General features: G+C 41.2%; 1 protein-coding gene across 3 annotated transcripts in view; it reads right to left on the bottom strand.

Annotated features, from left to right (window-relative positions):
* Positions 1-13817, bottom strand: part of RNF175 (ring finger protein 175) — a 49830-nt gene that overhangs the window by 23657 nt on the left and 12356 nt on the right. For all 3 annotated transcript variants that reach the window (XM_064488848.1, XM_031464388.2, XM_031464394.2), the window contains exons 3-4: positions 11354-11495; positions 358-512 (exon numbers count right to left, since the gene is read on the bottom strand). In XM_064488848.1, coding sequence (XP_064344918.1) covers positions 358-512; positions 11354-11495 — 297 coding nt within the window. The remainder of the gene's footprint in view (positions 1-357; positions 513-11353; positions 11496-13817) is intronic.

Raw genomic sequence — 13817 nt, 5'->3', positions numbered from 1 at the left:
CTTGCTTTATTATAAAACGCGTGTGACTCGACTTAGAGTGGGATCGCATAAAATGCTGAGCTCAAAGATTAATGTGCAAATACTGCTCCAGAGAATTTAAACAATAGTTTCACTTCTCTTTCTCCTGGCCTTCACAAGCTAGTATCTGAAGTCATAGATTTTACAGGCATGTCTGAATCACCGTTAAATGTTCTCTGTGAACTCACAGCAGTATAGCTGATCTCTCACCAGTTTTGCTCTTAAGGGTCAAAGGAGTGTCACACCCTCCTCTCCATCAGGAAAATGGGAACTAAATATAATTTTTAATGGTTAAAGTAAGGGCATGATGGGCAAAGAAGGAAGCGAATACGTACGTACCGTGGTGTTCCCCCTGAGAGGGGTTTTCGGGTTGCTCTGAAGAGGATGTAACTGGTGGTAACTGAGAACATTCCCCAAAGAGACAGAAACCGCCACCAGTAAAGTTTTATCGTGAAATACAAAGGGACAACCCACATCTGCAACAGGGTCACCAGCTGTCAGAGAGATGAACAGAAAGTCTCCTTCAATGACTGAGGGTCTAGATGGCACACCTACTAGTAAACAATTCAGAAGCTACGCTGGGGGAAGCCACCTTCACAATCCTGTCTGGAACATGCAACTGGCTCCCCACCCAACTGCAAGCTGTTCTGTGCATGCGTAGCTATGGAGCGGGTCGGCGTCATTATCTGGACACTCGGGTGGGAAGTAATCCAAAACACCCATCTTCCATCACCTCCTTCCTCTGGATACTTCAGATGAAAGCAACTTTAGGCTGCAATAGCAATGTGATTATGGACTAACGAGCCTCACTTGAGTTGTTAAAATTGGGGACCGCAGTGCCTGCTTCCCTGGGCTGACCGAGGTGGGGAACAAGTGAGATCACAGCTGGGAAAGCGCTCTGGAAACAGTACTGGATGCCAAGGGGCTGTTGTTACTATCCCGGCACGTGTGCAAATCACGGTGACGGCAAAGGCGGAAGTGGAGTCAGAGCAGCATCTGGGAGGTCTCCTGCCTGCTGTCCCAGCGCACTCCTCAGCGTTAAGCCTCTTATCCCAGCTGTGGAGTTATCTTGCTCCTGATGATCAGATCTGCAACCCACCGGTTTGCTTCTGGTCTTTTCTGTCCAATTACTGGTGCCTTTTCCAAGCAGCCCAAGTTGTAGATTAGACCCTTTCCTGTCCCTCTGTGCATCACCCCTTGTGGCCTGTACCACTGACATGAGTCCAGGTAGCCTTCAGAGGGTCCTTTAAGTTGTCTGGCCTCAATCCCACATGGCAGGAAGCAGGACAGACTGCGCTGATGGGCTGTGGGTCAATGACTTGATACAGTTGCCATAGTGACACTTCTACTCTATAGATCAGGCCTAATACCAGCTATTCACCAACTTGTAAAAAGCAGATAGGTTGAAATAATAGCAATAACCTTTGGACTTTTATGTTTTATCACATTTGGACTGACCACCTATATTTGCTCAGCACCAGTATACAAGGGGGATGGCAAAGAGGTTTTGTCTCAGGTGTGGACTTTAATTGGTCATGGCACCTGGCAATGCTCTATTGAGGAAGATTCTGAGCCTGGGTTCTGGTTTATCGATAAAGAGTATCATGATCAATTAATTATGTCTGCCAGTGATGTGGAAAGAGCTTTCAGAGCATGTGTGTCACAGGTTTATCACCTGAGTATAAAAAAGACATGTCATTTGCTAACTTGCTTCATCTTGGTGATAAAAGGAGGTGATTTAGACAAAAGAGTCTACTTTAAAAAAGTTTTTGGATCCTTTAATAAGAACTTGGAGATAATAGTCTCAAAGTCAATAACTGAAATTATCTGATAGAACTTCAAAGTGTAAATGAAAAAGGCCAGGCCACAGTCATTCTTCTTTCCATGTCAAACGAGAAGATACATTTTCCCAGGCTTTTCATTCTTTTTATTTCTTCATCCCCATGAATGGCCTGGATCTGAAGTCTTCTTAGGGTGGCTCTAAATCTCCTCTCAGGGAACACGACAGCTGTTATGATACGTATGCATTCAGACAAAGATACACACAGAGTAAATCTGAAGTAACTATTTGGAGAGTTTGGGAAAAAAATATCCTATCACCTACTTTTTTGGTTTTTAAATTTCAAGCAGTACTTCCACAGAAGAATAAATATTCTTTACTCCTGCCTGGATTCGTCAGATCATTGCTTTAATCTTCTGTACTGTTTTGTGGGGGTGGTCAAAGGTAATGAATGAGTTTGCACCTTTATTTCTGAAATTGAGATAAATGTGTATATATCCAAATAGGAAAAACAAGCTTTACTTGAGGGAGCAGAATAGTTTCTCATGAGGGCCAGAAACCACAGGCTAGATAACCAGGACTCATGCCCAGTTTCCTTTAGCACTCAGCATCAGAACCGTGACTCTGCTGTGGATAATAAGAGTGTGTAGCCTCTTAAAAAATTCTCCTCAGTATTTTGGTCATTCATTTCCTCTAGCTCATCATGGAGATGGCTATAGAGGATAAATGATAGATTCTGGCTTCTTTTGTTCATTACTTCTGATATGAAAGAAGGAAATGGACATAAACTCCATCTTTCAAAATCTGATCATCTGTCATTTGCATTTTTCATCCTTTTGTTTTAAGAATTTGATTCAGTTTTACATTTACCCCATAAAAGCTGATTTTTTTGAAAAATAAAAAGATTTAGTTCATTTTAATTTAGTGAAATGACCATCCTCTTATATTTTATACTTTAGATTATAAGCCAAAGTTTAGAAGACTAATCCATTTCCTCTAATCGGTGGAGGTACACTTTACTGTAGTTTGAAGCGATGATTGGTTTTTTGTAAAACTAGTTCTCTCCCTGTAGGTCTATAATTGCAACCCATTTCTAGAAGATGCCAAATTTCTCTTACTTGATGCCTGGCTTTCATTAACAGTACATAACAATGTTCAAATGTATAGACATGCTACTTTTAAAAAATAGGCCTTGGAGATCAGAAATAAAGGAAAGTAAAAAAAAAAAGGTCCCTATACTGTGTTGTATATGCAAATATTTAATTTCTTAACTATCTGTAAAATGTGTACTCAATGTCATATTTTCTCAACATGCCAGGGGAAAGGTCAGAAATTCACATTATGAATTCAATAATTGTATGGGAAGTCATTTTGAAATGAGGGCCACATTTCAGAGCAATTTAAAAGATTCTTTATCAATTTCCAGAGCAGTTAAAACTTCTCATTTTTAATAGTAACTGCCACATATGAAATGCAGGAATGTTGTTCCTCATAAATAAACACATGAAATATGTGAAATGGAGCTGCAAGCTTGCGGAGGAGAAAGGTTGGCAGCTGGGACACATTAATGATGCCAGAGGGGTCACCATCTGGGCATGTGTGGATAAAACACATCTGCATTCCTGGCGGAGGGCAGCCCGTGCATCTGGATCACATCACCCCAGCCTCCCCACCCACATATCGTGGCAGGAGGAATTTCATGACAAACACAATGCTGCCCAAAGGTACCATGTTTGTTCTTGGGGCCAGGCACATGATGAATCTGAGAAGAACTGCTAATCAAGGCAAAACAAAGATATCTCTTCATTTGTCTAATTGTACAGAATGATGAATGGGTCACACCAAGCGAAAGAAAGAAAAAAAGGAGAGAGAAAGAAAGTTATGTGATGCCCATTCTCTTTGCACTGCAAATCCCCAACTTGCCTGCAACCATTGGCGAGTGTGTCTGTGTGTATTTGTGTGGGTGGGCACGGAGGGAGATGCTCAAAGGTAAGCAGAAAATTATCCTGAGAATAAATGACTCCAGAAAATATTGCTGCTATCCGTGCAAAGTCAGTAAACGGAAGTGTGGACAATTCGAACAAGTAAAAGTACAGAATCCTGGCATATGAAGGGCTCTTAGAAATTCACTTGGTCCATATTTCTATTCCATTCAATTTAGACTGTTGATTCTGCCATGGTATGTGTGGATAGTAGGTATGCAACTTTGTATGTATTTGTGTCTTGCCCCATTTTAAAAAGACTCAATAGATGCTTTATTGGTACAGCAATATGTGCTAGTGTTTTACAGCTATTAATAGGCAGGAAGTTTGATTTAAATAGAGCAATGTTTCAACTTGCGGCAAATTATTTGCTTGTGTATTGATGCAAGTCAACAGTGTGTGTGTGAAGTCCAATTTCTGTGTATGTATCATCAGGCTTTCTATTGATTTGAAGGACAGTAGAAGGGTTGTTTTTTGGTGCCCCCTCCCTCATTTCCTGCAGATACGAAAAGTAGGAAACATAAAAGAAGGTGGAGAGGACGGTGTTGAATGAAGTTATATTTTTAATTAAATGCGGTTAAAAGCATTTGGAAATAATTTAACGTTGAGGCTTTGCCCATGTCTACACCATATCAACTTATATTTCCAGCTGATAGTCAGCTGGAAAGAGAAAAATTCAAATGTCCAGATGCTCAGTCTCTGTTGCACTAAAACTGTTACTATGTGTTTGGAAACATCCAGGTATTTGGCAGGATCTCAAACAAAACATAAAAAATTTTCCACTTTCTACCCACACTTTTGGGCATCCCTTGGGAGCAGTTAATGTTATATTTTTAAACTTTATTTTCATAGTCACCTGTTTCTTTTGCTTTAGGTATTTTAGATGAACTGCCCTGATGTACACAGCTCCTGTACATAGTACACAGGAACTGTCTAGATGAATGAGCTTCAGAAGATAGACAAATTTGTTAAAAGCTCTATCTGAAAAAGTTCTGAGCTTTTTGGAGTAGTCTGTCATCTCTGAAGTCCATGGTCCAAATTATGCATGAAATAACGTGAAAGTAATAAGACTTCATGTATAATAAACAATAACTTCAGGGTACAAACATTATATGTAAATAATAATACCTTCAGTATACAAAGCTGTTTACACATATTATTACATGTACACTTCCTACTTTTTTTCATAACTCCCCTACCTTTTGTATCTGTAAATTCCCACCTCCACCATTGATCATTGATTTATTTAGTTGTTCCATCCCAGCATGACATATATAGTGGTTGCAGAATTGTTAACCCAGATCACTGTAAGAAACAACCTTATCAACTCGGGTACAGTGGTCACGTGCAGTTCCCACTGCCTTCGTCTTACAGACGTTGCTCATTTCCAAAGGTACCTGGAACAGTCCCTGCCCCCAAATTCCCTTCCATGAGGTTGTTTCAGATACTTGTAACTCCATTTTATAATTCCGTTTTCTCTCTTCTCTTAGTATATCTACTGCATCTCTTTTAAAAATTGCCTAAGTGGTTGCCCTAGAGTTCGCAACACACATTTATGACAAATCCCAGTGCACTCTCAAATTACATTACACTGCTTCACTAGCTGTAAGAAAGCTTATGACAGGGTAATTCCAAGTCCTCCCTCTTATGTCTCATAACATTGCTGTCATTCATTTCCCTTATCCAGATACTAGGACACCCAATGCATTGTTACCATTACTACACTGAGCCAAATAGTTATCATTAGATAAATCAAGAATAAGAAATACAATATTTTATTTTTGCCTTCATTTATTCCTTTTCCGACACTCTTCCTTTTTTTATGTAGATCTGAGTTTCTGACCTATGTCATTTTTCCTTCTTGCTGAATAACTTTGAACAGTTTTTGCAGGTTATGTCTACTGACAATCATTTCCTTCATTTTCTGTTTGTCTGATAAAGTATTTATTTCTCTTTCACTTTTAAAGGATAATTTCTCTGCATATAGAATTCTCGATTGGTGTTTTTTTTTTTGTTGTTGTTGTTCAATACTCTAAATATTGTACTCTATTTTTTTTTGCATGTATAGTTTGTGAAGAAAAATCTGATGTAATTCTTATTCTTGTTCCTTAATAGGCAGGGAATAAGAAACTTCTGGCTGCTTTTAAGATTTCCTTTTGCCTTTGGCTTTCTGCAGTGCGACTTTACTATGCCATGGTATGGATTTCTTCCTTTTTTTTTTTTAACATTTTTTATTGATTTATAATAATTTTACAATATTGTGTGGATTTCTTGATATTCGTCCTGCTTCTTCTCTGAGTTTCTTAGGTTTGTGGTTTGGTGTCTGTCATTAAATTTAAAAAATTCATAGCCATTATTACTTCAAATGTTTCTTCAGCTTCATTATATTTCTTTCTTCTCCTTTCGGTATTCCAATATGTTTGTGGCACCTTTTGGAATTATTCCACAATTCTCAGATACTCTGATTTTTTTTCTTTTCATTCCCCCCTTTTTTTTTCTCTGCATCTTAATTTGGGAAGTTTCCAGTGATATTCTCCTCAAGCTCACTGATTCTTTCTTCAGCCTTGCCCAGTCTGTTGATGAGCCCATCAAAAGCATTCTTCATTTCTGTTACGTTTTTCTTTCTCCCCTAGCATTGCTTTTAGTTTTGCCCTTGGAGTTTCCACCCCTTTGTTTACATTACCCATCTCTTCTTCCTTAGTATCTTAACCACAGTTATTTTAAATTCCTGGTTTTGATATTTACTTTGTCTCTTCAGACTGTGGTTTTTTTTTTTTTTTTTTATCTCCTTTTAGTACGTCTTGTAATTTTTGGTTGAAAGGCAGGCATAATGTTTTGGGTAATGAGAACTGAAGTTCTTCTTTGGGTAACAGAACTTTTACTGTGAGGTTTTGTGCTAATTTGGCCAAGAGTTGAGCTGTGTTTGATGTTTGCTATGTGTCAGAGGTCTCTCATTTCCATTGGTAGACTTGTTTGTGTCTCCGTTTTTGCCTTTAGGTTCCCCTAAAAAGCTCATTCTTGTGTAGCCTGCCACGCTTTCATCTGTAATCACCTGTTACACTGGACACTTGATGATGCGGTGATAAGGTAGGGGCAGTGCGAGTGTTCCATCATTTTGTGACCAAGTCTTGGTCTTCTTCTTCTTTTTTTTAAATGTAATAGATTTATTTTATGACATTGAAAATAGTTTTTAAAAAAATTTTTTTGGGGGGAGGTAATATGTTCATTTATTTATTATTATTTTTGGATGGGGGCACTGGGGATTGAACCCAGGACCTTGGGCGTGCTGAACGCTGCACTCTACCGCTAAGCTACACCCTCCCCATAAGTCCTGCTCTTTCAGTTCGTTCTTCCCTTGTACTATGACCCTCCCAAGTGGTTCTGAACTTTCTGTTTTCCCCTCAGGTGAGACAGGAAGGCTAGAGGGGGCTGAAGGTGTGCAATTTCCCTTTCTCCACATTTGATGAAGCCCTGATAAAAGCTTTTCCCCTGCTGTGTATGTCTTTGTTATGGTGAACACTTCAGATCTAGTTCAAAATGATAAACTCTTCCTCTAATCCTGTCAGAAACACAAGGGTTTTTCTTGGCTGTTTACCATGAGAAGAACTGGTGGAATTCCTGGAGGTGAAACCTACAAAAACACGTGGGGGCCCCTAAGACTGTGGCCCCCAGCAGTTTCTCACTCTCATGCTAGTCTGAACTCCACTTCCAGCAGTTCTCCCAAGTTTCTTCCAACTTCCCCATTAAATGCTTCCTGCAGTTTATGATTTTGGCAGCTTCTGCTCCCAATAAGCAGAGCTTGGTTATGACTCCCTGCATTCATCTGTGCTTCCAGACTTTGGGGATGGTGGTTTTTCCTGTGACCTAAATTCTCTGAGAGGGCCAAGAAAAGTCACTGACATTCAGTTTGCTCAGCTTTTTTTCTCATAATATGGGAGTGATGACTTTCAAGCTTTTAACATATCAGAGCTGAAACCAGAAGTCCTTTCTACCTTAAAAAAACTCATCATTTAAAAAATCAGGAAACTGAGGCTCACTGTAGTAAAATGTAGTAACTCCTGAGCCAGTTCTCGTCTCTTCACCAGCCTGCCTCTTGTTCCTGTTAACCCATCTCACAAAAGCAGCCTGGGGAACACTCCCAGACAAAGCAGATGGCAGAGCAGGAGGGTGTGGCAAGGCGGGATAGACAGGTGTAATGCTTGGAGAAAACAGTACATCAAAATCTCCTAATGGAGAGTGTAGATTAATGGGGGGCACATTCACTTTAGCTTTACAGAAGCATTCAGAAAGGGATTCTTTTATTGGTAAACTGCTTTAACAGTGTATGATTAAATTTGCACACATGTTTTACACAAACAATATCTCTTGAATGCATTCAGAATCAACTAATGGTACTGAGCGCTCACTGTGTACCTAGAAATTCTCACAGGACAATGTTCCGAATCACGAGAAGTTTGGGGGTAGGTTTCTATCTGCTGTGCTTGCGTTTTGCAGGTAAGGAAGCCACAGTTCAGAGATACTGAAGGAGCGTATCCCTGATATGAGAGAAAATAACTAGTGAGGTTGGATTCTCGTCTCTTCTTTGCAACTAACTAGTTATATGACTTTGACCAAGTTATTTAATCTCTCTGAACTATATTTCACAATGGAAATAAAAAATAATTACCTCCCAGGGTAACTTAGATAATGTACCAAAATCACTTATCATGAGTGTAATAATACATAATAGTCATTTATATATCAATTCATATATAGTATTTCATATTAAATATATTATTATAGTAATGTAATAATATTATTATGGAGTAACTATTATTATAGTAATTATAATTAATATGTTATATATAATAATATATTATTAATATATTGGTGGAGGTTACAATATCAAATCATGGAAATAAACTTCACTATATGGCCCTTTGTAGAAAAAAGCCAAGAACTTCAGAACCTTATAAACATGTTCAAAACTCTCTGTGGCTCTGGTAGGACCTACATAATCTTAAATGCCAAGAGAAACAAGTTAAAATTTAGGTTCCCTTTGGATGATAAGGCTGTTTAGGTCAGCGTTTGTTGAAACATATCCATCAAATTCTACCCCAAGACATTAAACTGAGTAGTGTGCTAGGGCCAAGTTTTTGGATACAGTTCATGCCGAGTACAGTAAAAAAAAAAACAAAAAAACTGGAAACCAGTGCTGGAATCAACTACTGTTGCTCTGGGAACCATTTCCAGCTGCAGTGGTTGTGTACATCAACATGAGTTCCTGAAATGGCGATGTTCTGGTGATGGCTCTGGCAGTGAACCCCCAGGAAGAGCTGCAGAGCATGGAGCAAAGGCAAGGGAGCATGTGGGATCATGCACATGCTGCATCTCACCTTGAGCCAAAGACTGTCATCAGAGCCACGCAGGGGAAAGGGGCTGCTCCACCTGTTCCTTTGGGACAATGCAATCATAGATGGACTGATGGGACAAAGAAGTAGAAAAAATTCTAGAGGCCAAACTGTGTCTATGAACTAACCCAGAAGAGTTCCAGTGGGGAGCCATGAGACCCAAATCTGTCCTTGACCACTGCGGGCATCTTCAGGCTCCTAGCTTTGTCAAAGTGCCAGACTGGGTCACCCTAAGAGAGGCCACGATCATGGTCACCTGGTCACCTCCAGGGTATCCTTAGGACCACAGAGCCCCTCTGGGTAACCATAAAATAACGCAGCTGTGTGACAGTAGGACACAGTGAGAAGTAGGGAGACAGGAAACCTAGATGGTGGGCGTGGAGCACAGGCAAAAGCAACGTGCCTGGAGCACTCCGGGCAGTGCAGCTTGCGCACTGAGCAACGGGAAACAACGGGCAGACCACACCAGCTAACCAACAGTTGTAGTCTGAGCCACTGAGAGTCAGAACCTCCAATGGCAACAAGTCCTTCAAGGGGCCGCTGACCCATGGGTAGGTGTATCTGTGTCTAGGTAGAGCCAGTGTTAACTCATTGACAGATGCATTGACATCTTCAAAGAGTTGACATGGGAGCAACTTCTTCAAATACAAGACAAGGACAGATTCTTTTTGACATAGAGCACCTCAAAGCATCATCAAATAATAATGGTGGAGGAATGGTGAGACACATAGCAAGTCAGTTGGCTCACGTGGTGTTTCCTTTCAAGGGAACTTTTCCTTCTATGCAAAATCTGCACCTGTGTCATCAAGGAAACTGAACTTAAAAAAATCTCATCCAGAAGCAATAATTAATAATTATAAAGGAAGGAAGGACTAGGGCTCTGAACCCTTTCCTGAAGAATCCAAGTTTCTTCTTAAGGACTCTAGGACTTCTATGTTAGGTATTTCCATTTTGAAGATAAAGAAACCATATATTTAAGGGGCTGTTTCTTGATATGAGAGAGAATAACTAATGAGATTTGATTCCAGTATCTTTCATTAAAGAGCATTTGTCCAAGTATAATGTAGAGGGCGTTCGTTTTAATTGACAAGAAATGACATGACAGCAAACGGATGCATTTGCTTGAAAACCAAACAGAAAAAAACCCCACAAGATTCCCCTGTGGAGAATGCAAAAGAATTCCTTTAGATCCATGCTATGTAGGATAAATAAATGATGGATAAAAATAGTGGTCTAAGCCAACACATTCTATGTCACAGGCAAGTCTTGTACAATGACCAATCCAAGACCCAGAACCATGTAGAGTGTTAATTGAGGATTGTTTTCCTTTGCAACGTTTGTTTCTGTATTTAGTCTGTACTCAAGTCGAAACCATTGGTTCTCAAAATGCAGTCCCAGGACCAGTAACATCAGTACCATCTGGGAACTGGTTAGATGTGCAAATCACTTGGTCTCCATTGAACCAGAAACTCTAGAGATGGGACCTGGGGATCTGATTTAATGAGCCCTCCAGGTGATTCTGAGGCACTGTGAGACGTGAGAACCACTGCTCTAAACGTTGCAATGCCATGGTCTCAGGCCCGATGAGCCCAGGGTATGACTCTGAGGCCGTGAGATGGGAAGGTTCCAGTGGGCATGCTCAAATGGGATTGGTGACAACAGGGTCCTGATCTGTGTGGCTGAGGTCAGCGCAGTGTCTGCATTAACACGCTTCCTGGGTATGGAAACCGTCAATGCCAAGACAGTTCATTGCTAATGAAGCAAAATTAGACAGCCTCAGTCCTTCAGTTCTGCTGTTCCTAATCCTCCTTGCCCTGGGCCAGTGGCAGAAGACGTTCATACACAAAAGGAAAGTTGGTTTACTTAAACCAGGATTCCTCAGCCTTGGCACTACTGACGTTTTTGTCATGAGGAGCTGTCCTGGGCATGTTTAGTGGCATCCCTGGCCTCTACCCACCACATTCCAGTAGCAACTCCCAACCCCCACCTTCCCTCCTGCCAAGGCGTGGCAATTACAAATGTTTCCAGATGCTGCTGATTGTCCCCTGGGGGGCAAAACTGCGCTGGGTTGAGACCACTGACTTAAACCAAACCAGTTCCTTCAATGTGGTAACAAAGGAGGGGTGCCAGGTGAAGAGGAGTGGGCTTCCTGCGGCCCCTGGGCAGGGGAGGGGGTGACTCACATTGTAGGACCGGCCATGCCTCTGTCTCCACTGCACCAGCACGACCTGGGCGATGACCAGGGCACAGAGGAAGATCAAGATCATCTCCACGTGCATGGACTCGTGGCCCCGGTGCGCCTTGTACATCCTCTCCTGCTGCAGACTGCAACCGGCAAAGGAGGTCATCTGAAAACGCCCTCAGTTCGAGCACATTCAGCCAAAAAAGGAAAATAGGCTGAACTCATGAAAAGCAGTTGTGGATTTCAAATGTCAGGTTTTTGAAGTTTTGAATGCAAAGTTCTCCTAAGTCCTTCTTGGTTCCTCCCTTTTCCCCAGGCTTGGGGAAGGGTCAGCCTGAGTTTATCAGCAAAACCAACTCTGCTTAGCCCTTAGCTTTCCCATGTGCTTTTGGCCTCAGCCTTGTCCTTTCAAGGTAAGGGAACTCACTGATGGGCCCTGGGAAGACCTGGGTTCCAGTCCCCGATCTGCTACTTCATCGCCTTGGGAAAGTCACTTTTCCTCTCTAAGCCTCTGTGTCCACTTTTGCAAATTTCAAACAATGATCCCTCTGTATCTTGCAGGGTTGTTCCAAAACTGTAAAGCATGTATATTATTTTATTTGGACCCATATGAGGAATAATAATTACTATTAAGCTGATTCATAGGAAAGTGTCATTTTTGAAAGTCAAAAAAATCCAATAAAATATTGGTAATTTCAAATAATTTCTGATATTCTCAAGTAAAAGGATATCTTGCAGGTGAGACCTATGGAGAGGCTATTATCCACTGGGCTCCGGAGAACACCTGAATTATATACATTGTTTTCATTATAAGGAGAAAGTCTTGCAGAGTAGGTTTTATTTTAGGCACAAACATTCAGAGGATGGTTAAATGCTTCAGCGTTTAGTTGGGCTCTTAATTTTATATAATGGTAGAGAAAACCACTGAAATAGTGTGTTATCCGGTTTAACTTCCTCCAGCAGTAGTGGACTCCAAGAAAGTCTAGAGTCATGGTTCTTGACCTGGACTGTAAGTTGGAAATTTTAAAAATCACAGTGCCCAAGCTGTACCCTCGATCAATTCAGTGACCATTGCTGGATGTTCTAGGCTGAATTGGGTCCCCTTAAAATTCATATGTGGAAGTCCTAATCCTCAGGACCTCAGAATGTGACTGTCTTTGGAGAAAGGGTCTTTAAAGAGGTAATTAAGGTAAATGAGGTCATTAGGATGGATCCTAATCCAATATGGCTGGTGCCCTTACAAGGAGAGGCGATGAGGACACAGACTTACACAGAGGGAAGGCCGTGGGGAGACACAGGGAGAAGGCGGTCATCTGCAAGCCAAGGAGGGAGGCTTCAGAAGAAACCAAAGCCAGCCAACACCTTGCCTTTGGACTTCCAACCTCCAGAACTGTGAGAAAATAGATTTCTGTTGTTCCAGCCCCCAGTCTGTGGTACTTTGCTGTGGCCACCTGAGCAAACTGACAGAGATTTCTAGGATTGGATCTAGGCATCAGTAATTTTTAAAGGTTCCCTGTGTGATTTTAAGGGGCAGTCAAGATTGGGATCCACTGGCCTAGAGGGAGAGAGAGTGGTCCAGGATCCAGATGAGGGAAAATGGGGGAACAATTATGAATCTGGCCGATCGATTACTTTATAAATATTGGTTAACGTGATCTTTCACCCCAAGTGGGGCATCGTCAGTCACAAAATCTCTTAAATTTTCTACTTATGACTGGTCACAATATGCATTAGTTAGAGTACCAGCCAGAAAGCTCTCCAGGGTCATACTCTGTGACCTTTTAAAGGCACTCGTTGGGTGCCTGGATTGGATCTCTGCCTTTACCAGCGTTTCTCCAGAGCTGCCTCAGTCAAGGGCCCCATCCAAATCCCAGGAGTGCCCCCTGCTGGAGAATGTGCAGAAATGAGCCCACAGAGCCTAGTAAATAGCCCTGCTTCTCTGAGTTCAGCTTCTCTGAGAGGGCATCTTAGGATGCTAGCGCTGGGAGGTGCCACAGATATACTGAAACCCCTTCATTTATCACGTGAAGAAGCTGAAGTCCATATCGGGTGATCAAACTGAGTACCACTACATGGCTACTAGTCTCCACGTTGGAAGCTGAGCTTAGAAGCCGAGAATGATTTCTAGAGGCTCTTTAAAAAGATATATTCACTCTTCTGAAGAAATGGGAAGTGAAGAAAAATAAGAAGTGCGAGCACTTAGTTATAGTTTGTACAGCCCCCCAATCAAAAGTAACTATTTCATATTCTATGTAATGAACAAGCTTCAACAGAGGCCACATGTAGAGAGAAGAGTGAATTTGTCATCAGGCTAAGACAGGACTTGCACAGATATCAAACAAAACACACTCCAGGACATTTCATCTCTTCTATGTATATACAGTGAAGGTGCATCTCAGATGGTTAACGTATGTGGAAGTACTTTCGAAACTATAAAGTAGTGTACAAATGTGAGAAGTATTTTC

This window comes from Camelus dromedarius, chromosome 1, assembly GCF_036321535.1.
Source record: "Camelus dromedarius isolate mCamDro1 chromosome 1, mCamDro1.pat, whole genome shotgun sequence".
Lineage (NCBI taxonomy): Eukaryota > Metazoa > Chordata > Mammalia > Artiodactyla > Camelidae > Camelus > Camelus dromedarius.
Note: the sequence above shows the minus strand (reverse complement) of the source record. Positions and strands in the feature narration are given on the sequence as shown.